The sequence below is a fragment of the Heptranchias perlo genome, chromosome 11 (assembly GCF_035084215.1).
Source record: "Heptranchias perlo isolate sHepPer1 chromosome 11, sHepPer1.hap1, whole genome shotgun sequence".
Taxonomy (NCBI): domain Eukaryota; kingdom Metazoa; phylum Chordata; class Chondrichthyes; order Hexanchiformes; family Hexanchidae; genus Heptranchias; species Heptranchias perlo.
Window position 1 is genome coordinate 43,908,003 of NC_090335.1, and position 25,354 is coordinate 43,933,356.

Genomic DNA, 25,354 nt, shown 5'->3' on the forward strand with positions numbered 1-25,354 from the left:
TCTTAATTTCTGCAGAAGTGCCCTGCGCAAATATTGACCTGTCTTTTCTCTTAAAAATAATGTGTATTTTCAGTATTTGCTGATTTTGATTGCCAGCATGTGCAGTTTTTTGCTTTTTATTTAGAATCCATAGTACAAGGCTCATTTCATGCTTCAACTATATGGTGAATTGTACATATTGGGAACATGATAATTATTTGCATGGACCAATTGTGATAATTGATTTCAATGTTCCCTGGTGAACTGAAAAGATAAAGTAGCTAACAGTTTAAAAGCTAGTTCAAAAAAACCAAAAAGGATGTATGGAAAGATAAGCTGTGGTCCACGATCCCCAGTGGTGCCCTAGGAACATGGAAACAGGAGTAGGCCGTTCAGCGCCTCAAGCCTGTTCTTACATTCAATGAGATCATGGCTGATCTGTATGCTAACTCCATTTACCCGCCTTGGCTCCATATCCTTTAATACCCTTGGCTAGCAAAAATCTATCGATCTCAGATTTAAAATTATTAATTGGGCTAGCATCCACTGCTTTTGGTGGGAGAGAGTTCCACACTTCTACCACCCTTTGCGTGAAGTGTTACCTAGCTTCTCTCCTGGATGGCCTGGCTCTGATTTTAAGTTCATGTCACCTTGTCGTAGACTTCCCCCACCAGCTAAAAAAGATTCTCTCTATCTCCCCTATCAAAATCCTAGAAATCTCAATCAAATCAAATGTAATCTTTTCTATTTCAGGGAATACAAGCCTGGTTATGTAATCGCTCCTCATAATTTCACCGTTGGAGCCCTGGTAATGTTCTGTGTATTGCAGTGTGTACCATCTACAAAATGCACTGCAGCAACTCGCCAAGGCTTCTTCAACAGGACCTCCCAAACCCGCAACCTCTACCACCTAGAAGGACAAGGGCAGCAGGTGCAATGGGAGCACCACCACCTGGACATTCCCCTCCAAGTCACACACCATTCTGACTTGGAAATATATCGCCGTTCCTTCATCGTCGCTGGGTCAAAATCCTGGAACTCCCTACTTGACAGCACTGTGGGCGAACCTTCACCACACGGACTTCAGCGGTTCAAGGCAGCGGCTCACCACCATCTTCTCAAGGGCAATTAGGGATGGGTAATAAATGCTGGCCTTGCCAGCGACACCCACATCCCATGAATGAATAAAAAAAAAATTCTGGTGAATCTGCGCTGCACTCCTTCCAAGGCCAATATATCCTTCCAAAGGTGCAGTGCCCAGAACTGTACACAGTACTCCAGAAGTGGTCTAACCAGGGATTTGTATAGCTGTAGCAAAACATCCACCCCTTTATATTCTAGCCCTCTAGATATAAAAGCTAACATTCCATTAGCCTTTTTGATTATTTTTTGCACCTGACCACTACATTGTAGTGATCTGTGTACATGGACCCCTAAATCTCTTTGGACCTCCAGTGTTCCTAGCTTTTCACCATTTAAAAAATTCTTGGATTGATCCTTTTTGGTCCAAAATGAATGACCTCACACTTACCTGTGTTAAAATCTATCTGCCACAGTTTTGCCCACTCACTTAATTTATTGATGTCTCTTTGTAATTTTATGCTCCCATCTACACTGCTTACTATGCCACCAAATTTTGTGTCATCGGCAAACTTGGATATATGGCTCTCTATTGTGTTATCTAAGTCATGAATAAATATAGTGAATAGTTGAGATACCAGCACAGATTCTTGTGGGACACCACTAGTCACTTCCTTTCAATTCGAGTACATACTCATTATCCCTACTCACTGTCTTCTACCGCCTAACCTGGTCAATAATTTGCCTTCAATTCCTTGAGCTTTAATTTTAGCTATTAGTCTCTTATATGGAATCTTATCAAATGCCTTCTAGAAGTCCATATAAAACACATCCATAGAAATTCCCCTGTCTACTACTTTAGTTACTTCCTCAAAAAATGCAATTAGGTTCATTAGACATGATCTACCCTTTACAAATACATGTTGGCTCTCTCTAATTAGCTGAAATTTCTCTAAGTGCTGAGTCACAGTGTCCTTAATTATAGATTCCAATAACTTCCCCACAACAGGTGTTGGACTAACAGGGCTATAATTTCCTGGCTTCTCTCTCTCTCTCTCTCTCCTTTCTTAAATAATAGAATTACGTTTGCAATTTTCCAATCTAAAGGGGCAATCTTGAATCGAGAGTACGTTGGAAGATTATGGCTAAAGCATCTACAATTTCCTTACCTACTTCCTTTAAAGCTCTGGGGTGGAAACCATCAGGTTCTGGGATTTAAGAACATAAGAACATAAGAAATAGGAGCAGGAGTAGGCCAATCGGCCCTTCGAGCCTGCTCCGCCATTTAATAAGATCATGGTCAGTCTTCAGTGCCATTATTTTTTCTAATACTGTTTTCTTGCTTATGTTTACTTTAGTAAGTTCCAGTCCTTGATTCATTATTAGTTTCCCTGGAATGTCAGGTATATTATTCTCTTCCTCTACTGTGAAGACGGACACAAAGTCTGCCAAATTCAACAAGTCTGCCATTTCCTTATTTTCATTTGCAATATTACCCACATCTATTTTCAAAGGGCTCACATTACCCTTCTCTACCCTTTTTCTTCTAATACAATTGTAAAAACTTTGTGTTAATCTTGATATCCCTCATAAGTTTCTTTTCGTATTCCCTTTTTCAGCTCTTATTATCTTTTTTGTCTTCCTCTGCTGTTCTTTGCATGTCTCCGAATCCCCTGGATCTATACTATCCGTTGCACTTTTGTACACTCTTTCCTTTAGTTTTATGTTATCTCTCACCCCTTTTGTCGACCATGGCTGTTCCATTTAGTAAGTAGAGCTCTAGCCCCTTAGGTGTATATACTGTTCCTGCGTTAAGCTAAATTCTTTTTTGAACACCTCCCCCTAACACTGACCCCACTGGAAGTTAACTTATTTACAGATGGTCGCATCTCTGGTGCCTGCCTGCTCCTTGCAATAGGAAAATTTGGTGCTTGTCTGCTATTTGGGCAGGTTGCCCAGTCCCCTCAATCCCATAGTGCCACATATCAGCATGCTGTGTAAGGGGTCAATGAACAACTTGCATTTATATAGCGCCATTAAGGTAATAAAACGTTCCAAGGTGCTTCACAGGAGATAATTTGAAATTGAGCCACATAAGGAGGTATTAGGGCAAGTGACCAAAAGCTTGGTCAAAGAGGCAGGTTTTAAGCCTTAAAGAAGGAAAAAAGTAGAGAGACGAAGAGGATAAGGGAGATAATTCTATAGCTTAGGGTCACCAATGGTGGGGCAAAGGAAATCGGGGATGCACAAGAGGCCAGAATTGGAGGAACGCAGGGTCTCAGAGGGTTGCAGGGTTGAAGGAGATTCTCTGGCTATGACTGGGTAGGTAAGAATGGAACCAGGAGAGGGCAATCCCACTCAGCTGGACAACAGAGGAGGATGGCATGGTCAACCAAGTCAAAGGCTGCAGACAGGTCAAGAAGAATGAGGAGGGAGAGTGCAGCACGGTCACAGTCACACAGGATGTCATTTGTGCCTTTGATAAGGGCTTTGATAAGGAATAATAATTTTATAAAATCATTGCTTTAAGAGGTTATAGCCGCTGCCCTCACCAGCACCCATCTCACTTCCTGTACCACCCTCCAGTAATTCAGTATCATAGTGTTTACGTTGTTTAGAAGAGTCAATGTGAAATAAGTGTCAATCTAAGTGCAATTTACTTCCATATAAATATGTATGCGGGTAAAATATTAGTTCTAAGAGCAATGCATTCTTTTTGAAAAAAGTAAATTATTGGATTCTCTGTAAATTGTTTGATTCGACTGTAAACATTACATTGTGAACTGAAGTGAAACCATCAACATTTAACACTAAAAAGTTCACCAAAAGTATATCACAGTAAATATTTTAAGTGGACTGACAAGTCATGTAAACATACTAACTGTCTTTAAATGGCAATTTGCTTCAAGTCTACATTATGCTCTATTCTGGACCATTGTCTGGTTTGAGTACGCATTGTCATTTAGAACTGCACTCTATTACCTCAAAGTGCAGTGCTTTCTTTACATTGCAACTGTTGAAAGCCTGGGCTGACCTTTGCAGTATGCTATCCATATCTGATACCACAATGGCCAGTGACAATAAACTAAGGGCTTTACTTCTTGATGGCAGGTGCTCAGTTATCTGTTTAAAATGCAGAGATGACTATTGAGGAGGTTCCTTGGAATTGGGATGAACAGTAATGTATCCCATTTGTTTATTCATGAATTTTAAAAGAAACAGAGCACACTACATATACGCTCCCTTTGTTCAGAGAATATTAAAATGAAATTCAAAGATTTCTCTTCTACTTTGTCACACTGAGCAGATGTTTAAAGAACAGGCTTTCAGATCACACAATAAAAGATATAGACCCAGAATTTGATTGATGTGATTTACATTGCTGTTGCAGCTTGAAAAAAGTGTTACATCTGCTACTAACCTCTAGATGGAGATAAACAGAAGTTTCCTAGTTATCCTTATTCGCATATCTATTGGTGCAAGCATTGGTCTAAAACTGGTAACTGGTGCAAACAGCTGAACCAGCAGGAAACTAGTAGTACTGCAGCCTTTTAAATGGACTGTTCAGCCTGCATTATTCAGCAGAACACCAGGCTGGGGGTGGGGTGCAAGAGGTAACATAGTGGTTATGTTACTGGACTAATAATCCACAGGCCTGGACTAATAATCCAGAGTATTGAGTTTAAATCCCGCCACAGCAGCTGGGGAATTTAAATTCAATTAATTAAATTCAATTAATTAAATAAAATCTGGAATTAAAATATTAGTATCAGTAATGGCGGCCATGAAACTACCAGATTGTCGTAAAAACCCATCTGGTTCACTAATGCCCTTTAGGGAAGGAAACCTGCCGTCCTTACCCGGTCTGGCCTATATGTGACTCCAGACCCACAGTAATGTGGTCGATTCTTAATTGCCCTCTGAAATGGCCTAGCAAGCCACTCAGTTGTAAAATCTCGCTAAAAAAAATCACAATAAGAATAAAACCGGACAGACCACCTGGCATCAGACCACTGGACACGACAAAGGAACTCCCTTCCTAACAGCGCTGTGGGAGAACCTTCACCACACGGAGTGCAGCGGTTCAAGAAGGCGGCTCACCGCCACCTTTTCAAGGGCAATTAGGGATGGGCAATAAATGCCGGCCTCACCAGCGACACCCACATCCCATGAACGAATTAAAAAAAACAAACCTGTGCCCAGAGGCAGCAAGGCATGGCACCAAGCCAGAAGTGAAGAATGCACAACTTCACTCCTTCAGAGGGGCTTGGACATTGAGGGCAGGACGAAGAGACTCCTGGAGATGGGTGTCACCAAGTCACTTGGATATATCACTCATGTCACACTCTCACCCCCAGAACTGCAGAACAGTGTTGCAAGAAGTTCCGCAAGGTAGCAAACTGCATGCCTCTTCCTTTTCTTCTTAGCCCACCCTGGTCATCAGTACACTCTTCACCCTCTTATAGCAACACTTCCACAACTAACCCTTCACAATGGTCTTTGGTTAAGGGGGTTTCCAACTCCCTGTCCTGCACTATGGTTACACAGATCAGCAAATACCTTGAACATCCCCAAAACCTTTCCTGCACTTAAAACACCTTCACATCTCTTAATTCACCTCTCCTATGCCACTTATCACACACCCGTTAACTGACAGCTTTATCCTCATTTACTTATCTCTTTGCCCACCAAAAGCAGTATCAGCTTATCCACCTTTAAACCCCTCATCCCCTTCAAGGGCAAGGCTGGGCAGCTCTTGCCATGGGAGATGTTGAGGTTGGCAGCAAGTTGCCAATGCCAGGTTACTAGCTGAGCACCTCTACTGTCGCCCTGGCATCCCTGTGAAGAACCACATAAACATAACCTTCCACCCTCTTTCTCTGTGTCCTTAATTCCATGGGGATGACGCTCAAACATTCTTGTCTTCTATCTTCCTTGCCTGCAGATCCATCAAAGCAACAGGCAGCACAGGAGGAGGAGGAGGAGGAGAATGATGATGATGAGGACCAAGCCACCCAGGAGTCACTACTATATGATACTGCCATCTCTCAGGACAGTAGCAATCTCTCAGGCCTCCAGCTACCTCCCTCAGAGCACCAAACCAGTGGAATGTGGGTGTGCGAGACCAGGCTGCCCAACAGCACCCTCTAGAGATGCAGTCAGCTGCAGCTCCATCCCAGAAGCCACCTGCCATAGGATGAGGGCCCCCTCAGTCCCATGATCCTTCTGTGCAGCATGAGGACCTAACCACTTCCTGGCCCTCAGATGCACCCAGAAGAAGCATGAGTATAGGTGCCCATAATGAATGCCACACCTCATGATCACCCCTGGCATCGGGTGGGTGGGGGGGGGGGGTCTGAAAATTTGCCGGTGCTCTGACCCTCTGAGAAGCAGTCAGAAGCAAGGCCAGGCGTCAGTAGGCAAAATGCCAAAAAAAAACTGTCCTACCTTCATAAATCTTCAATAAAAGATCTCCAACTTCTTCTACTTCAGGAACTCCTCACTTCCGCCTTTAACAGCTGATCCTGACAGCTGCTGTGCCTCATTGAAACAGGTGCCACTTACCTCGAGTGCATTAGTGGGGCAAGTCCAGGAAACTTTCATCCACAGCATCACTGGTTCTCAGGCAGTTGTATGTCAATGAGGCCAGTAATGAGTGGTTCAGGGATCGGCTACAGGATTGCGAGGAAACTCGCAGAAAGCCTTTTAAAAGTGCAAAGTGCTGGTACCAGCTTCCCTGTGAGTTTCCTCACTGGAAAACATGCCTACATCATTCCAAAGCCGCTAAAGCATTGGAGAAGATTTTTAAAAGCCGCAGAGGAGCTCGAACACTCTGGCTTAAAGTATTGGGGATACTCGTATATTCACAGTATACTGACAGTAGTATTGAGATACTGTTTACAACTACTATGTTGAGAAACTGCATGACTCTGTGGGTTAACAAGGTGGACTTCCAACTCCGAAGTGTGGATTAAAATTTTTTTTTTATTCGTTCATGGGATGTGGGCATCGCTGGCAAGGCCAGCATTTATTGTCCATCCCTAATTGCCTTAAGAAAGTGGTGGTGAGCCGCTTCTTGAACCGCTGCAGTCCATGTGGCGAAGAGTCTCCCACAGTACTGTTAGGAAGGGAGTTCCAGGATTTTGATCCAGCGACAATGAAGGAACGGCGATATATTTCCAAGTCGCGATGTTGTGTGACTTGGAGGGGAATGTGCAGATGGTGTTGTTACCATGTGCCTGCTACCCTTGTCCTTCTAGGTGGTAGAGGTGCTGTCGAAGAAGCCTTGGCAAGTTGCTGCAGTGCATCCTGTGGATGGTACACACTGCAGCCGTGGTGCACCGGTGGTGGATGTGGTGCCAATCAAGCGGGCTGCTTTGTCCTGGATGGTGTCGAGCTTCTTGAGTGTTGTTGGAGCTGCACTCATCCAAGCAAGTGGAGAGTATTCCATCACACTCCTGACTTGTGCCTTGGAGATGGTGGAAAGGCTTTGGGGAGTCAGGAGGTGAGTCACTCGCCGCAGAATACCCAGCCTCTGACCTGCTCTTGTAGCCACAGTATTTATATGGCTGGTCCAGTTAAGTTTCTGGTCAATGGTGAGCCCCCAGGATGTTGATGGTGGGGACTCGGCGATGATAATGCCGTTGAATGTCAAGGGGAGGTGGTTGGACTCTCTCTTGTTGGAGATGGTCATTGCCTGGCACTTGTCTGGCGCAAATGTGACTTGCCACTTATTAGCCCAAGCCTGGATGTTGTCCAGGTCTTGTTGCATGTGGACACGGACTGCTTCATTATCTGAGGGGTTGCAAATGGAACTGAACACTGTGCAATCATCAGCGAACATCCCCATTTCTGACCTTATGATGGAGGGAAGGTCATTGATGAAGCAGCTGAAGATGGTTGGGCCAAGGACACTGCCTTGAGGAACTCCTGCAGCAATGCCCTGGGGCTGAGATGATTGGCCTCCAACAACCACTACCATCTTCCTTTGTGATAGGTATGACTCCAGCCACTGGAGAGTTTTCCCCCCGATTCCCATTGACTTCAATTTTACAAGGGCTCCTTGGTGTCACACTCAGTCAAATGCTCCCTTGATGTCAAGGGCAGTCACTCTCACATCACTTCTGGAATGCAGCTCTTTTGTCCATGTTTGGACCAAGGCTGTAATGAGGTCTGGAGCCGAGTGGTCCTGGCGGAACCCAAACTGAGCATCGGTGAGCAGGTTATTGGTGAGTAAGTGCCGCTTGATAGCACTGTCGACGACACCTTCCATCACTTTGCTGATGATTGAGAGTAGACTGATGGGATGGTAATTGGCCGGATTGGATTTGTCCTGCTTTTTGTGGACAGGACATACCTGGGCAATTTTCCACATTGTCAGATAGATGCCAGTGTTGTAGCTGTACTGGAACAGTTTGGCTAGAGGCACGGCTAATTCTGGAGCACAAGTCTTCAGCACTACAGCAGTGATGTTGTTGGGGTCCATAGCCTTTGCTGTATCCAGTGCACTCAGCCGTTTCTTGATATCGCGTGGAGTGAATCGAATTGGCTGAATCCAGCCCAGACTGAAGGGTGAAAGACTCCTCTTATGACTGCATAGATCTTAAGCAAAATAAATTTGAGTAGTCATAACATGGGAATGTTGCCACAGCAGAAAATTATCTTTAACTGCCAGTTTCACTCAGAAAGGCCACAAGGATGGTCAGTGTGTAGAGTGTTGATATATGCCTTACACATGGTCCTCTGGTTTCTTTTCAACACAGATTAACTTCCATGTACCAAATGAGAGAAGGTGTGCATTACAAAAAGTTCTCCAACATTCAGACAGCAAATCATAGATACCCGTCGACAGTAATGACCTATGGCAGGATGTTATTACCTAAGGAAGGGTTCCAATGAGAATGGTGACACAAGCCAATGCAAGTCTTGAACAAAGGATGGACTACAAAATGTAACATGCACTCAAGGTCAACATGGTGACAGGGGATTTCTGCTTGTGCTCGCTAGCCTGCAATTTCCCTCCCATTCATTTTAATGGACAGAAAATTGCATGCTGTTAAGCGCAGGAGTCGAAAACCCCAGCCAGTGACCGTGCAAAATTGGTGTAAAACTTTAAAAGACTAAAAAAAAAGTAAAAAGGAAATGAACCCAGTCACTACATTGTAATAATGAAAAAAAAATTGAAATATGTTGCTCTTAAAAGGAGAAGGAAAAAAAGTGGGGAGCACTTCATGTGCTCCATATTCTCTTTTAGAGAATTTTAACTCCGAGTTGTCTTTTGAGCTCTCCTTTTTCCTCCCAAGAGGTCTAATGAAGCAGGTTGCAGGACACAGTCTGCATCTCCAGAAGCAACTAAATTAGTTTAATGGGAGCCAGTTCATTGGATTAGTCTGCTATTCAAGTCAGGAGACAAGCAGAGACCAAAAATATTAATTCTTCACCAGGCTAAAAATACTGAACAAAATTAGCCTCTCTTATTCCATGTTAAAAATATTGCGGCTATCTCCATTCCTTCTTTAAGAATCTCTTAATGTGCAAGAAAATGAATTGCTGCCCATAGTAGAAAATTTTGCAATGACAAAATGAAGAGACCATGGGAAGAAACATGTGCTTACATATGTGCCACAGATGTAAAATTATCAAAAGGTCTATGGTCACAAGGTCTATTCAGTAGCATCCAATAGGCAGACTGTAAGCCAAGTACAAGCTGTGACCTCCAGCCGATTTAACTCCTGCCAGTTCTTGTTTCTTCGCACTTATGCACAAACCTGACTTTAGGAGTTATGTACAGTGGTTTAAATTTCTTGAGCCAGAAGTACAGGAAAAGGCTACTTGTTGTTGGTTAAAATACACCAAGTAGAGCAGTCTTTTTTGCATGTATGGGGTTCATTTTGTGTGTATGGGGCTTGCTATATTGTATAATCGTAGTCAGCCACTCACTGATTTTGCCACATGTATCCGGCCCCTAGCTTTAAAATATTGGGACATCCTTAATCCACCCCAGTTTTAATGAACCTATTCATTTGCGTGCAAAGATTAATTCTATGATGAACAATGGAAAAATTTATCCAAATGCAAGCGAGTTGCTTTTCTCAGGTTGAAATTCAAGAACATCGAACACGGAGCTTCACTATCCATCTGGTCCATGCAATATCTGTCCAAGGAGTCGCTGATACTGATAGTGGGTGCCAAGTGGTAAAATGCTCTATTTTCCCAGCATTGACATCTTTAATTTTGGTGGACACAAAAACTCACTCATATTGTCAAATGTAATTGCAGCAAAAATTATACTTACCTTATCACCACCTCTCTCGACCCCTCCATTGCCTCTGTGCTACAATGCTGCCTGTCCAACATCCAGTACTGGGTGTTTCCTCCACTTAAGCATTGGGAAGACCAAAGCCATTGTCTTCGGCCCCCGCCACAAACTCTGATCCCTACTCACCGATTCCATCCACCTCCTTGGCCACTGTCTCAGGCTGAACTGGACTGTTTGCAACACTGGCGTCCTATTTGATAGTGAACTGAGCTTCCAACTCATATCCTTTCCATCACCAAGATCATCTACTTCCACCTCCGTAATATTGTCTGTCTCTACCCCTGCCTCAGCCTATCTGCTGCTGAAACCCTCATTCATGCTTTGTTGCTTCCAAACTCGACTACTCTAATGCTATCTTGGTTGGCCTCCCATCTTCCACCCTCCATAAACTTATCCAAAACTCTGTTGCTCATAACCTAACTTGCACCGTCCCGTTCACCCATTACCCCTGTGCTCGCTGACCTACATTGGCTCCCAGTCCACCAATGCCTCAAATTTAAAATTCTCATCTTTGTGTTGAATTCCTTCCAGCCCTACAACCCTCTGAGAACTCTGTATTCCTCCAATTCTGAGTCAGGTGGAACATTTTGTTTTACCCAAAAGTGGGTATGATGGGGATAACCCATCAAAAAGAAATAGACTTGTTAGGCCTCATGGCGAGTCCCTGTCTGTAAAAATTCGGTGGTGCAACGAACTGCTAAGCCATTACACTGGAGAATCATTATTATTGTTGCATGCTATCCTAGCTTTAAAAGCTTCAGTCACAAAGCAGTTATGCATGTGTCAGCTGCTAGCTGCAGAAAATTTTAAAACACAATTAAAATAAACTAGAATACTGCAATAGTCAGCATACCATGGCATATTCTGATTAAAATATAAATGGAGCCTCCTTGCTGCTCACATCACTTAGATTTAAATAGCCACATATACAGCTAAATGACCAGAGAACAGCTAGGGAAACATAATTGCATTTAAAAAAAATTCTCAATCCCCTAATAGTAAACCTGGGATTCAAATACAGTGCTTTTTAAAAATAATACTGAAGTGGCAGTTGGTGCATTCAGACCTTGATTTCAATCCCCTACTTAGCGCATAGTTCATCAACTACTGCTGCCGAAGGTACAGTTACATGCACTTCTGGTTGGAGAGATTCAAACGTGGAGTTGCGGGAAAGACAGGCACGGGTTTGGGAGGCAACAATACATTCAAGGACTTGAGAGAAAAGAGAAGTGGTCATTTGCAAAGACTGAGGTGTGAGTATGGGTCTTTTGAGAGGGTAGAGTTTGAAAGGGAGGGGGACAGTACCGATAGCGAGGGAACCATTTACAATGCCAGCTAGAATGGGGGATATTTTTTAAAATTCGTTCACGGGATGTGGGCGTCGCTGGCGAGGCCAGCATTTATTGCCCATCCCTAATTGCCCTCGAGAAGGTGGTGGTGAGCCGCCTTCTTGAACCACTGCAGTCCGTGTGGTAAAGGCTCTCCCACAGTGCTGTTAGGAAGGGAGTTCCAGGATTTTGACCCAGCGACAATGAAGGAACGGCGATATATTTCCAAGTCGGGATGGTGTGTGACTTGGAGGGGAACGTGCAGGTGGTGTTGTTCCCATGTGCCTGCTGCTCTTGTCCTTCTAGGTGGTAGAGGTCGCGGGTTTTGGAGGTGCTGTCGAAGAAGCCTTGGCGAGTTGCTGCAGTGCATCCTGTGGATGGTACACCACACTACAGCCACCGTGCGCCGGTGGTGAAGGGAGTGAATGTTTAGGGTGGTGGATGGGGTGCCAATCAAGCGGGCTGCTTTATCTTGGATGGTGTCGAGCTTCTTGAGTGTTGTTGGAGCTGCACTCATCCAAGCAAGTGGAGAGTATTCCATCACACTCCTGACTTGTGCCTTGTAGATGGTGGAAAGGCTTTGGGGAGTCAGGAGGTGAGTCACTCGCCGCAGAATACCCAGCCTCTGACCTGCTCTCGTAGCCACAGTATTTATATGGCTGGTCCAGTTAAGTTTCTGGTCAATGGTGACCCCCAGGATGTTGATGGTGGGGGATTCGGCGATGGTAATATGAAGGGAAGTTGAGTGGTCAGCAGTTTAGTGGGAATGGGCTCAAGGGAGTAGGAGGTGGATCTCATGGGCAAGTGGAGCTCTGGGAGATCATGAGGGAAGACAGGAGAGAAACTAGAGAATGATGCGGATTCAGGGCTAAGGGGGAAGCCTTGGGGGAGGTTTGGCTTGGTAGGCAAGGGGAAGGGGAAAAGCAACAGAGGCAGCTGAATGGATTGTCTCAATCTTAGTGACAAAGTCGTCCATGAAATCCTCACATTTCTTGTTGGAGGTGAGGGTGCAGTGGCAGGGGAGAGAGGTTTAAGGAGATGATCGGTAGTGGAGTAAAGACGCCAAGGGGCTATCTTTGCTCTCCAGGATGAGGAGAGTGAGGCTCGATAGTGCTCGATAAGCTCCAGCCGGATTTAGTGATAATGGCTAAACCAGTTATGTGCCAGATACCCTTGAACTTGAGGGAGTGAGGATGAGGTCCATATCAGAGGGAATGACTAGGATGGGAGACAGTAAAGGTTTTACTAGGGTCAAGCGCATCAAGAGTGGAGGAGAGAGAGATCAAGCAGAATGACAGCTGCAGTAGTATCGTGGAGAATGGAATTGGGCAAACAAACTTCTGCACACCATCTACTTAGAAATATAAATAGAAAATCTAGAAGCCAAACAGCTTTGAAAATACATCAATGGTCAACATTACAAATTTAACATCACATTATTTCTCCCCCTCCATAAAATGAAAATTGAGCTATGCTCCCAAAAATCCCCAGACATATGAACATGATACGTGAACTGGTCCAAACATTTTTGAGAAGACTCCAGTGTTTGATGAGGGAAAGAAACAAAGATTGCATATAATTTAATTCAATTCAAGTGAAGTGAGCTCACACATACAACCCTGCAACATAATTGGCCCCCTCCCACCTCAGCTATTCATCTTGGAATTCTGCTAAAAGGAAAGTCATGAGTTAATGTTGGTAATTAGACCTAGTTTCAATTTGCAGTTATAATACATTTTCCCCTTTCAACTCGAAGTCCTGCCATAAAAGTAACATGACGTTGTTGTTCAAATTAATGAGGCCTGGGGACAGCTTGTTGCTCAAGAATATGACAAATACAAGCAGCAACAGTGAATAACTGATGAACTGATATGAAATCCAAATAATTATGGACCAGATACGATGGCAATGAATACTTCCTCCTGTACCCTGCTTGATTAAAGTCAGAAATTCAGCCACATTGAGGAGAAAACACAGGGAATAATTTTAACCTAACTAGTCGGGTAGGAAACCCACAGGTTTGGGTGCAACACTCGTTTTGCACCCTGCCCAATATTTCTCTCCACTGACTTCAATATACCAATATATACCCCTAAAAGGCAATAGCTCCACTTGTGTAGTTAGCCAACCATGGTCAACAAATGAGGTAAGATACAGTATAAAATTAAAAGAACTCTCTTCCGCAAACAGCAATTGATACTAGCTCAATTGCTAAATTTAAATCTGAGATAGATAGCTTTTTGGCAATCAAAGGTATTAAGGGATATGGGCCAAAGGCGGGTATATGGAGTTAGATCACAGATCAGCCATGATCTTATCAAATGGTGGAGCAGGCACGAGGGGCTGAATGGCCTACTCCTGATCCTATGTTCCTAAAGAAGAGGCTTACACAAATGCAAAGAAAAGTGGAAATCTAGCAGACTGGGAGAGCTATAAAAAGCAATAAAGGGACACAAAGAAAATATTAAGAGCTGCGAAAAGGAATACAAATTTTTTTTTGCAAGCTAGCTGTAATAGTTTATAAATATAGTAAGAGAAAGAGAATAGCTAAGGGAAATGTAGGCCCATTAACGACAGACGAAAGTGATACTGTAATCAACAATAAGAAAATGGCAGACTTGTGAAATGAATACTTTGCATACGTCTTCACACAAGAGGAAGAGGACAAAATACAAGCGGCATAAAGGAAACGAAAAATAAATCAAGGGGAAAAACTTACTAGATTTAATACAAATAGAATAATGGTAACGAGACTTATGGTTTCCACCCCAGGGTATTAAAAGAAGTAGGTGAGGAAATTGCAGATGCATTAGTAATAATCTTCCTAAGCTCTCTTGATTAGAGAATTGTGTCAAATTGCAAATGTTCTCCATTATTTAAGAAGGGTGGGAGACAGAAACCAGGTAACTACAGGCCTTTCAGTCTAACGTCAGGTACATTTTTTACATGAAATAAATCCTGTTTATAACATTCCCTTTCTTGGAGTGTGCACATGACCTTTCTCACTCTCAACTCCCATGTTACAATTCCGTCTCCACTCCCTTCAAAATATATATCCTGATTTTGTTCTCTGCTCTTATCATTACAAGTAATTGAATTATTCATAAAGTAGAGAAAGCAATTTTTCCAAACTGAGCTACTTATTGTAACTTAGTGTGATGTTTTTCCATCTCATGAATGGTTTTGCAGTAATACTGTCTCGGGCACCTGTTGACATGGCAACATGTGACAATTTACTGTATGAAAGGGTTCCACTGTAAGAAATACTGAACAGTTAAACATTTGTTTTAGATATTCTAAAATACTCATTAGCATATCAAGAGGATGATACGTCAGTTTTTAGCAAAAAAAAAGGTTTCATAATAGGGACCCAACATTTTACCCCGATCAACACTTTAAAAAAAATGTAATACATCTTGTAATGCAGGTAATCATAATGCAGGTATAATAATACACCGGTGTATTATACTATACTCACTAATTTAAAAAATGCTTTGGGTAATATTTGTAGATATCATTTGGAATAGTCTTTAGTGAAAGGGTGACAAAAGTTACATTTCAAGATTTTTACCTATTTGGCTTGGATTATGATGTTGCTATGGAGTTAAATTTGGTTCTTCGGAGGTTAAATTTGAGAAACACAAGTTATCTGGGATGTTGATTATGACCATTAGCTGGGGTATCAGGCAAAGTAGCTATCAGAAATGTGTTCTCCATGCTCTATGCAGGTCTGCATTCAGAACATTGGATTGATTTCCATGTAAGGCATCAGCAGGGATCTTAGCTAGATCAGTAATGCAGTTACCATGGCTTCCACACTGGGGATGGTTTCCCATTCATGGTGGTAGCTTTGACTGGTGGCTCGGCGAGCCAATACTTGACTAAGTGCTGAGGGAGAAGGGTCACAGATCAAGCTTTTGCCTTCCTCTCTTGCTGAAGAACATTGGAATAAGCAGTTCAGCGATGCTGAATTGTACAGTGACACCCATATCAAACGGCATAGTTCATTTAACTGATTATTTTGAACTTACGAGGAGTAATAGGGAATAGGTAAATCTCACAGTGAAAATGGTATTCTGCTCATTCATATATTACATGTAAACTAAATTAGCTTGTTGGTTTGCAATTGGTCTTGTCTCACTAGAGTGTTTTTCCAGTCAGCCTTCCAGAAGATAGGAGAAATGCATGAGGCAGTATGTGCGAGATCACAGCATCCAGTATACACAATGAGTGGTCTTATTATTAAAACACCCAGATCATGCTACTGTTTAACTAGATATTGGGCAGTAAAAGTATCAACTTGATAATAGGGAATGTGGGGTCCTACCTTATCATTCTTTAACTGAGAAGCATTCGCCACACATTGCAGGAGTAAATGCTAGCTTGATTGGATCTGAAGAAATCACGTACTATGCAGGCATATAAAACGTCATCATGATCGCGGATCGGGTGGGGAAGTGGAGTTGAGGTCAAAGATCAGCCATGATCTGATTGAATGGCGGAGCAGGCGCGAGGGGACGTACGGCCTACTCCTGCTCCTATTTCCTATGTTCTTATGATGTTGCAGATATGCAATTCCACATGGGGTTTCAATCTGCCACACTCTATAAATCTTCAGGGCTCATCATAGTCCCAGTTTGCTTTGACCTGAAGTTAGCTGAAATGGACCAGTCACGGACCTTTAACCCCCCGCAACACAAACTATATCACAAACTATATGGATTTATGGGGATTATAGGAGTGGGATCATTGTGAGTGGATGCACATCATTCAAAGATAATTTATCTTTTTCATTTATATCCTCTGATGTAAATACATACCATAAAAGCATCATTCAGGAGGTAGGATTTACATGTGGAGCAGCCAGAACACCAGCTGCAAAGAAGCTGCCGTTCACTGGAATTAAATCAGTGCTTCCTGGTACCTGCTGTCTGCTTAGTGAGGGCTCAAACCTGCACTCACTAATTGTCTAAATCATGACTGTCCTTCTTGCTCCAAGATGACGGGTCTAGTGATGGGCGATTGGAATCAACTCTAGCAGACTCAATAATCCAATACCTGACCCAGGCAGAGCTAGGATACTGCCAATGATTGACCAGCCAGCCTGGTTTATTGATGCAATCTGGAGAGGTATACCTATCGCTGCGGGCTGCAGTTTTTCCCACCCGACTCCAGGGAGCCCAAAAATCCAATGCCCTAGCAGCTATCCTCGTCATAACTAAATGAGCAACAAGAAGCTTGCGGGTGCTGTGTGCTGGGATCAAAGGAAATGGAAGCAATGCATGCAAAATCCTGTGTCTTGGAAAAGAAGACAATATCCAACCTTAATTCTGCCATGGCTCCTATCCTTGGGCAGAAACACAAGAGGATTGAGGAGGAAAACAGATCCATCTGCATGCAGTTGCAGGCTCTGGCTAGCAGGCATCTCTGAACAGCTGTTTAATGCATCAATTTTATTTTATTTTGTGCCACATGACAAGACAACCCTGTACATTGACTGGAGGTTCATTGACTGGTACAAATTAGAGACGATCAGAACCAATATCCTTCACTTTCTGAGAAACTGGAAAAGAGAACCCATGATTGACTGGTTTTGAGAACAGAATATGTTGACAGTCTGTAATCTAACCTATTCTTGTAGAAAGAGTTACAATTTTACCAAGATTTTGCTGAGGAGATCAGGAAGGATTGGTCAAAAAGGTGGGTTTTAAAGATGGTCTTAAAAAGAGGCGAGGGAGTTGGAGAGGTGGAAGGATTTGGGGGGCAGAATTGTTGAGGTGAGGCTTAGGCGGCTAAAGGCACAGTTGTCAATAGTGGAGTGAAGGGAATGGGGGAAACGGAAAAGGCTGCAATCAGAAGAGCAGAGAGGTCGATAGGATTGTAGGCCTGGAGGAGGTTACAAAGATGGGGAGAGGCAAGACCACAAAAGAACTGTAAACATGAGGATGAAAATTTTAAATTTGAGGTGTTGGGGGACTGGGAGCCAACGTACTTCAGTGAGGAAAGTAATAAAAGGTGAGCAGGACTTGGTGAAAAATAGAATACGTGTATTTTGGATGAGCTGCATTTTTAACTGAGGGTGGAGGATCGGAGGCTGGGCAGGGAGCACTGAAATCATCGAATCTGGAGGTGATAAAGGCGAGGATGAAGGTTTCAGTGATAGATGAGCTGAGTTGGGGAAAGAGGAAGTTGAGGCCAGAGGTGGAAATAGAAGGTCTTTGTGATGGAGAAGGCATGGGGTTGGATGCTCAGCTCAGGGTCAAACAGAACATCGAGGTTGCTAGCAGTTTGGTTCAGCCTGAGGCAGTGATGACGGTACAGTTTGTGGCGGGTGCCGAAGACAATGGCTTTGGTCTTCCCAAAGTTTACCTGGAGGAAGTTACAGTTCATCCAAGACTGGGTGTTGGACAAGCAGTCTGACAGGACAGAGGCAGTAGAGGATTTGCGAGAGGTGGAGAGGTAGATCTGGGTGTCATAAGCTGTGGAAGCTGACTCCATGCCACAGATGCCATTGCCAAGGGACAGCACGTAGATGAGGAACAGCAGGGGCAAGTATAGATCCTCGGGAACTCCAGAGGTGATGGTGTGGGGGTGGGAGAAGAGGTCATTGCTGGAGATGCTCTGACGATGATCGGATAGATAAGAGTGGAATCAAGTTAAAGCGTTTCCACCGAGCTGGAAAATGGAGGTGAGGTTGTGTACATGACCACGTTGAAGTCTGCAGAGAAGCCGAGGAGAATGAGGAGGGTTAATGCAAAATACAGTCAGTCACAGGGAATGTCATTCATGTCCTTGGTTAGGGCTGTTCCTGTGCAGTGGAAGGGGTGGAAACCTGATTGGAGCGATTCAAACAGGGAGTTGTTGGAGAGTTTGACATGGATTTGGGAGGAAACAACTCGTTCAAGGACTCAGGAGAGGAAAGGGAGGTTGGAGATGGGGCGGTAGTTAAAAAGGGCAGAGGATCAAGGCTGGGATTGTGAGGGGGGGGGGAGCGGGGATATCTGTAGTTTTGAGAGGGAGAGAAGCATTTACAATATCAACTATTATGGGGACCAGGATGGGAAGGTTTGTCAAGAGTTTTGGGGAATGGAGTTGAGGAGGAGGAGGCAGGTCTCATGGACAAGATGAGGTTGGAGAGGTCGTGGGTGGGAAGGGATGGGAGATAAACTAGACAGAGGGGTCTAGAGTAGGAATGGATCTGAGGGGGTAGTTTGGCTTTGTGGGCATGGGAGGGGGGGGTGGAAAAAAAAGAGTAAAAAGGCAGTTGAACGGATGGTCTCTATCTTGGCGACGAATAAATCCATGGGCTCCTTGCACTTGTTTCTGGAGGTGATGGTAGAATACCCCATATTTATGGTTATAGGAACAACACCTGGTAAGAAATGAGTTCTGAACAATACTGATCCAAGTTCCAAGCAATCTTCAGTCAAACTGACCTTAATTGTTGATTTCAGCCAAACGGCAATTTACATTACAAGATTTACATGTGCAATGATACAAAATTCCATGTTTTAATTCATAAGTAAAGGCCAATTATCTGCACTGCAATGTAGATGTACACCACACTGAAAACACTAGTGCGTTTAGGTCACCCCAAAGCTACTTAGAGCTAGTTTCAAATCACCAACAAATAACATACACGTATATTCAGCTGCAGCGGTGTTTAGAGCAGCAAGGTTCTAGTAATGTGAGCTCATCAGGGCTTTTACACCCAAATACAAACCTTGCTACACAAGAGAAACTAGCCTCTGTCCATAAAGAGAATTCCACATGAGATCGTATATTTAGTTTCCTATTTTTCTACTCAGTTTAGGTAATATAGAATGTGCAATCATTTTATATTTGACTATCACAAATACTTATGCAAAATAGTTTAGCTTTTGAGGTAACTTATTCAGATTCTCCCTTGAATAAGGCTCAGTTCAGGGCTTTTTCTGCAAACACAACAGCATCACCAGTCAATTAACTTACCTTCACATCTCGGTGAATGATATTATTGTCATGACAATAGCGTAGTGCTTCTAGTATCTGTCGCATGTAGTGACTACAAATACAAAAAAGGTTAGAATTATGCATATCTCAGGGAGTTAGCAGTGAAATCAAAAACAGAACATACTATACAATTTATAAAACTTAATTTTTGTCCTGTAACACTTCTATATCATTCCGCATGCCAATGCCCATAGGGAGGATTGACAGGAGACCTGTTCAAATGCCACTCTCGTCTTCTCAGAGGTCCATACACTTGCACATCCTAGAAGATAGTTAGAGTGGCATCGCCAGATATTTACTTCCCCTCGCTGTAGGAAAGTTCTGTTCTATGCTTGGCACCTTCCTCTATAGCAAGTTTAAGACCATCTGCAGGGAATTATAAGCACAAGTTTGCATCCTATTCCGTGACACAGTGGGTTATGACTCCAATGTGTTGCACCACCATCATGCCCAAACACGATTGTTGCATCGTGAGGAATACTGTATAACAGAAAACTGAATTGCATGCATGTGCAAATCCATTTTGTTATGTGGTTAAGTATAAAGACCATTATCAACTAACACAAGCTTAATTTTCTATGAAAAATATTCCTGTAACTCATTCACTCAACACCAGCTGTGACACTTCTCCTGTAGTAACAACATCCAGAATTTACTTGGGACCAGGTACTGCAGTGCAAAGGATGACAAATGTTGGATTACTTTCTGTTCAACCCTCACATACAAACAGAATATTCTCAACATCTTGCAGTGAACAAACATCTAGGGACGCTGTCCCTTCAATAATTTTGTGCCCTATGAGGAACCTTCTGCATGTTGACCCAAAAAGATGGTCACTTCACAGGCAGATTGAGTTTTAATGTTGTCCAGCGAGTTTTGCTTTCCCAGGGAGTTACAAAACATGTAATTTGCTACCCAATAGTTGGTTAATAATGGGTCCACCTAAAGTCTTGTTCTCAAAGCAGGTAATTACCCAGATGAACAAAAGTCTACAGAGAGTGCTAAAGCCTTACACATATCAACTATGTGATATTTCCTTTTATTTTTTTTAATGTGGCAAACACTTGAGCACTGTGATTTTCTCAGACAACAGAAATTTAGATGCAGTCTTTTGCAAGAGAATATAAGACTCAAGAAGTGCCTTATGCAAACAAAACAAAAGTTAATCTTACACTAAAGTACATAGTTAACTAACCTCCTGCATCAAGACAAAGGACTAGTGAAGTAACAAGTTCAAAACATTTAAGCACACCAAAAAGGCATTGTTCAAAAAGTTATGACACTAAATTGCTTAAAATCAAAATTAAATTCCTACGAGAGCAACCTAAAAATGTTCTAAGTGCCTCTGATACACTAAATAGATAGGGTGCTCCCCACTCGCTGTCCCTTTCAGACATGGACGATATACAGAAACAGGGACTCTCAGTGAAGTTTTGAATTTCTCCGATTTAATAGTTTCTGAAGGTATGATAAATTCATTGGGACATCTCATTCAAATCTAAAGAACTGAAACAGTGATTGTGGTATCACTAGACAAAAGGCTTTCATTTGATATTGTAATCTTCAAAACATGAAATTTTCCAAATATCTTCCTCTAGTACAGAAACACAGACAGTGAGAGAGAGGGGCGCAGTCAAACGGATGGGGGAAGAGAGAGAGATAGAGAGAGAGAGAGAGAGAGGGAGAGAGAGACAGGGAGGGGGAGAGGTGGAAGAGAGACAGAGACGGATGGGAAGGGGAGGGGGGGGGAAAGAGAGAGAGAGACACGGATTGGGGGGGGGGGGAAGAGAGAGAGAGAGACACGGATGGGGGGGGGGGGAAGAGAGAGAGAGAGAGAGACGGATGGGGGGGGGGGGGAAAGAGAGAGAGAGGAAGAGAGAGAGAGAGAGAGAGAGAGAGAGAGAGAGACACGGACGGGGGGAGAGACAGAGAGAGAGAGACGGACGGGGGGAAGAGAGAGTGAGACGGACGGGGGGAGAGACAGAGAGAGAGAGACGGACGGACGGGAGAGAGAGAGAGAGACGGACGGACGGGGGAGAGAGAGAGAGACGGATTGGGGGGGGTGGGGAAGAGAGAGAGAGAGACAGATTGGGGGGGGGGGGAAGAGAGAGAGAGAGAGAGAGAGAGAGAGAGAGAGAAAGCGCGAGAGAGAGCGAGAGAGAGAAAGACACGGACGGGGAGAGGAAGAGAGAGAGACAGACAGACGGGGGAGAGAGAGAGAGACGGATGGGGAAGAGAGAGGGAGAGAGAGAGAGAGACGGACGGGGGGAGAGACAGAGAGAGAGACGGACGGGGGAGAAGAGAGAGAGAGACGGATTGGGGGGGGGGGGGAAGAGAGAGAGAGACAGATTGGGGGGGGGGGGAAGAGAGAGAGAGAGAGAGAGAGAGAGACAGAGAGAGAGCGAGCGAGAGAGCGAGAGAGCGAGTGAGAGAGAGAGCGAGAGAGAGAAAGACACGGACGGGGAGAGGAGAGAGAGAGAGAGAGAGACAGACAGACGGGAAGAGGGAGAGACGGATGGGAGAGAGAGAGAGACGGATGGGGAAGAGAGAGAGAGACGGACGGGGAGAAGAGAGAGAGAGACGGATTGGGGGGGGGGGGGGGAAGAGAGAGAGAGAGAGAGAGATTGGGGGGGGGGGGAAGAGAGAGAGAGAGAGAGAGAGAGAGAGAGAGAGAGAGAGAGAGAGAGAGAGAGAGAGAGAGAGAGAGAGAAAGACACGGACGGGGAGAGGAAGAGAGAGAGACACACAGACAGACGGGGGAGAGAGAGAGATGGATGGGGAGAGAGAGAGACGGATGGGGAAGAGAGAGGAGAGAGAGAGACGGGCGGGAGGGGAGAGAGAGAGCAGGACGGGCGGGGAGGGGGGAGAGAGAGAGAGAGACGGGGCGGAGAGGGAGAGAGGGGGAGAGACGGGCGGGAGGGGAGAGGGGAGAGACGGGCGGGAGGGGAGAGAGGGGGGAGAGACGGGCGGGAGGGGAGAGAGGGGGAGAGACGGGCGGGAGGGGAGAGAGGGGGAGACGGGCGGGAGGGGAGAGAGGGGGAGAGACGGGCGGGAGGGAGAGAGGGGGAGAGACGGGCGGGAGGGGAGAGAGGGGGAGAGACGGGCGGGAGGGGAGAGAGGGGGAGAGACGGGCGGGAGGGGGAGAGAGGGGGAGAGACGGGCGGGAGGGGAGAGAGGGGGAGAGACGGGCGGGAGAGGGAGAGAGGGGGAGAGACGGCGGGAGGGGAGAGAGGGAGAGAGGGGCGGAGGGAGAGAGGGAGAGAGGGCGGGAGGGGAGAGAGGGAGAGAGGGGCGGGAGGGGAGAGAGGGAAGAGAGGGGCGGGAGGGGAGAGAGGAGAGAGAGGGGCGGGAGGGGAGAGAGGGAGAGAGGGGCGGGAGGGGAGAGAGGGAGAGAGGGGCGGGAGGGGAGAGAGGGAGAGAGGGGCGGGAGAGGGGAGAGAGGGAGAGAGGGGCGGGAGGGAGAGAGGGAGAGAGGGGCGGGGGGAGAGAGGGAGAGAGGGGCGGAGGGGAGAGCGGAGGGGAGAGAGGGAGGGAGGGCGGGAGGTGAGAGAGGGAGGAGGGGCGGGAGGGGAGAGAGGGAGGGAGGGGCGGAGAGGGGAGAGAGGGAGAGGAGGGGCGGGAGGGGAGAGAGGGAGAGAGGGGCGGGAGGGGAGAGAGGGAGAGAGGGCGAGGAGGAGGGGAGAGAGGGAGAGAGGGGCGGGAGGGAGAGAGGGAGAGAGGGGCGGGAGGGGAGAGAGGGAGAGAGGGGCGGGAGGGGGAGAGAGGGAGAGAGGGGCGGAGGGGAGAGAGGGAGAGAGGGCGGCGGGAGGGGAGAGAGGGAGAGAGGGGCGGGAGGGGAGAGAGGAGAGAGGGGCGGGAGGGGAGAGAGGGAGAGAGGGGCGGGAGGGGAGAGAGGGAGAGAGGGGCGGGAGGGGAGAGAGGGAGAGAGGGCGGGGAGGGGAGAGAGGGAGAGAGGGGCGGGAGGGGATGAGGAGAGAGGGGCGGGAGGGAGAGAGGGAGAGAGGGCGGGAGGAGAGAGGGAGAGAGGGGCGGGAGGGGAGAGAGGGAGAGAGGCGGAGGGGAGGAGGAGGGAAGAGCGGAGAGGGAGGAGAGGAGGCGGGAGGGGAGAGAGGGAGAGACGGGGCGGGAGGGGAGAGAGGAGAGAGGGCGGGAGGGGAGAGAGGGAGTGACGTGGCGGGGGTAGGGGAGAGAGGGAGAGACGGGGCGGGAGGGGGAGAGAGGGAGAGACGGGGTGCGGGAGGGGAGAGAGGGAGAGACGGGCGGGAGGGGAGAGAGGGAGGAGACGGGCGGGAGGGGAGAGAGGGAGAGACGGGCGTGAGGGGAGGAGAGGGAGAGACGGGCGGGAGGGGAGAGAGAGGAGAGACGGGCGGGAGGGGAGAGAGGGAGAGACGGGGCGGAGGGAGAGAGGGAGAGACGGGCGGGAGGGGAGAGAGGAGAGACGGGGGGGAGGGGAGAGAGGGAGTGACGGGCGGTGAGGGAGAGAGGGAGAGACGGGCGGGAGGGGAGAGAGGGAGAGACGGGCGGGAGGGGGAGAGAGGGAGAGACGGGAGGGTGAGAGGGAGGAGACGGGCGGGAGGGGAGAGAGGGAGTGAGGGGCGGGAGGGGAGAGAGGGAGAGGACGGGCGGGAGGGATGAGAGGGAGAGAGGGCGGGAGGGGACGAGAGGGAGAGAGGGCGGGGAGGGGAGAGAGGGTGAGAGGGGCGGGAGGGTGGAGAGAGGGAGAGTGGGCGGGAGGGGTGGAGGAGAGGGAGAGAGGGGCGGGAGGGTGAGAGGGGGGGAGGGAGAGAGGGAGAGGACGGGCGGGGGGGAGGGGGGTGGGGGGGGAGAGGAGTGGAGAGAGGGGGGAGGGGGGAGAGGGGGGTGTGAGAGAGGGGAGGAGGGGTTGGTGGGAGGAGGGGGAGGAGAGGATTGGAGGAGAGGGCGGGAGGGTGAGAGGGAGAGAGGGGCGGGAGGTGGAAGCGAGGGAGAGAGGAGGGCGGGAGGGAGACGAGGGGGAGAGAAGGGCGGTAGAGGGGAGAGAGGGAGAGACGGGCGGGAGGGGAGAGCGAGGGAGGACGGGCGGAGGGAGAGGGAGAGACGGGGTGCGGGAGGGAGGGGAGAGGGCGGAGAGGGGAGAGAGGGAGAGACGGGCGGAGAGGGGAGAGAGGGAGAGACGGGGCGGGAGGGGAGAGAGGGAGAGACGGGCGGAGAGGGGAGAGAGGGAGAGACGGGGCGGGAGGGGAGAGCGGGGAGACGGGAGCGGGAAGGGGAGAGAGGGAGAGACGGGCGGGAGGGAGAGAGTGAGAGCACGGACGGGAGGGTGAGAGAGGAGAGACGGGCGGAGGGGAGAGAGGGAGAGACGGGAGAGACGGGGGGAGGGGGAGAGAGGGAGAGACGGCGGGAAGGGGAGAGAGGGAGACGACGGGGAAGGGAGAGAGAGAGAACGTACGGGAGGGGAGAGAGAGACACGGACGGGAGGGTGAGAGAGAGAGACGGACGGGAGGGAGAGAGAGAGACGGACGGGAGGGGAGAGAGAGAGACGGACGGGGAGGGGAGAGGAGAGAGAGACGGACGGGAGGTGAGAGAGAGAGAACGGACGGGAGGGGAGAGAGGGACGGGGGGGGGGGGGGGAGAGGGAGACGGACGGGAGGGGAGAGAGAGAGAAACAGAGACGGGA

General features: G+C 47.0%; 1 protein-coding gene across 2 annotated transcripts in view; it reads right to left on the minus strand.

The window, feature by feature from the left end:
* Positions 1 to 25,354, minus strand: part of caska (calcium/calmodulin-dependent serine protein kinase a) — a 399,989-nt gene that overhangs the window by 240,838 nt on the left and 133,797 nt on the right. For both annotated transcript variants that reach the window (XM_067992893.1, XM_067992892.1), the window contains exon 5: positions 19,678 to 19,750. In XM_067992893.1, the coding sequence (XP_067848994.1) occupies positions 19,678 to 19,750 (73 nt within the window). The remainder of the gene's footprint in view (positions 1 to 19,677; positions 19,751 to 25,354) is intronic.